Source organism: Lepisma saccharinum, chromosome 2 (assembly GCF_977018435.1).
Source record: "Lepisma saccharinum chromosome 2, izLepSacc3.1, whole genome shotgun sequence".
Classification (NCBI taxonomy): domain Eukaryota; kingdom Metazoa; phylum Arthropoda; class Insecta; order Zygentoma; family Lepismatidae; genus Lepisma; species Lepisma saccharinum.
In genome coordinates this window covers 189157977-189159477 of record NC_139230.1, presented here as the reverse complement: position 1 = coordinate 189159477, position 1501 = coordinate 189157977, and the positions used below count along the sequence as shown (strand labels likewise).

The 1501-nt window shown below is 39.2% G+C and overlaps 1 protein-coding gene across 1 annotated transcript; it reads left to right on the top strand.

Moving 5' to 3' along the window:
* Positions 1-525: 525 nt before the first annotated feature.
* Positions 526-1214, top strand: LOC145983796 (large ribosomal subunit protein eL6-like). Its single transcript, XM_083116841.1, has one exon. It carries the CDS (start codon positions 558-560, stop codon positions 1212-1214), a length of 657 nt encoding a protein of 218 aa, XP_082972967.1. The 5' UTR covers positions 526-557.
* The last annotated feature ends 287 nt before the right edge of the window (positions 1215-1501 follow it).

Below are 1501 nucleotides of genomic sequence, written 5' to 3'. Positions count from 1 at the left end.
GTTCAGGAAAGCGTACAGAATAGTATATTCATTAGGAGATCAAATAAAAGAAGAAATAGATAATATGTGTAAGCAGAATATTATAGCTCCTATAGAACATTCAGAATGGGCAAGTCCTATTGTGCCAGTTAAGAAATCAAATAATTCTATACGTATCTGTGTAGATTACTCGAAAACGGTCAATTTTCAAACCGATGGTTTAGTGTATCCTCTACCAGATTTTCCTGATATTTTACAAAAAGTTAAAATAGGAAAGTACTACACCAGGCTTGATTTACGTTCAGCATTTTTACAAGTTAGTTTGCATCCAGACTCACAAAACATATTATGTTTAAATTATGATTCTCACTTGTACAGCATGCAACGTTTACCATTTGGTACAAATGTTTCGTCTCAGCTTTTCCAACAGGTAATTGATTCAATTTTAACAGGATTGGAAAGAGTTGCAGCATTTATTGATGATGTTATCATTTCTGGAAATAGTCTACAAGAATGTTTCCTAAAAACAAAATCACTTCCTCCCTTTCACACATAGCCACGCATGGTGATTGAGGAAGATGGCGGATGCTAAGACTAAACAGGCAGACCCTAAGCCTAAACCAGCAGATACTAAGCCTAAACAGGTAGACGCTAAGCCTAAACCGGCAGATGCTAAGCGTAAGAGGCCTAAAAAGCCAAAGGAGCCACGTGCAAAGAAAGCAGCAGGAGATGGGCAGCCCAAGAAGAAAGTGAAACGTGACAGACCTAGTCTACTGGATGGAGGGTACATATTCTACAAAAGTAAAAAGCCGAAGAAGGAAACTGCTCCAAAGCCAAGAGCTAAGAAGCCAACATTCATTGTGAAACCAATTGGAGGGGAAAAGAACGGCGGAACAAGAAAGGTGCTGGTTAAGAAGAGGAGGAAGTTCTATCCAACCTCAGACAGGATTAAGAAGGCTCCATCCAGGAGACGGTTTCCTTGCAAACCAAGTGTACGGAAGACCCTAGTGCGAGGAAGGGTAGTGATCGTTCTTACTGGGCCACATAAGGGCAAGAGAGTGATTGTCTTGAAGGCTCTAAAGTCTGGGATGCTGCTTGTTACTGGGCCTAGGAAGTACAATGGATGTCCCCTCAGGAGAATCAGTCAGAGGTATGTTATCGCTACCACCACAAAATTGAATTTGCGTAGGATGACATTGCCATCCCATCCTCGTCGCCATTTTGTTATGTCCTAATATTAATGACATAAACAGAAATAAACATCTCAAGATTGGAACTTGATAATTAAATATATTCAAACTTGTAACAAGGTGGATTACATTATTAAACTTAAATCATCCATGAGACACATAAACAAGATGCATAATCGTTGCTATGCACAGACTATGTACATTGGCCATAACTGCTAGTTCACCACATACAATAATGTATTTTATAATATATATCAAAAGTACAAAGAGAAAGGAACGGGTAAAATATGGGCACCTCTTTCTCTACGTGCGCAAATTCTTATGTCGTTGCA

Bases quoted from the DNA above. Each gene is read 5' to 3' on its own strand.
- LOC145983796 (XM_083116841.1), top strand. From the start codon at position 558: ATGGCGGATGCTAAGACTAAACAGGCAGACCCTAAGCCTAAACCAGCA.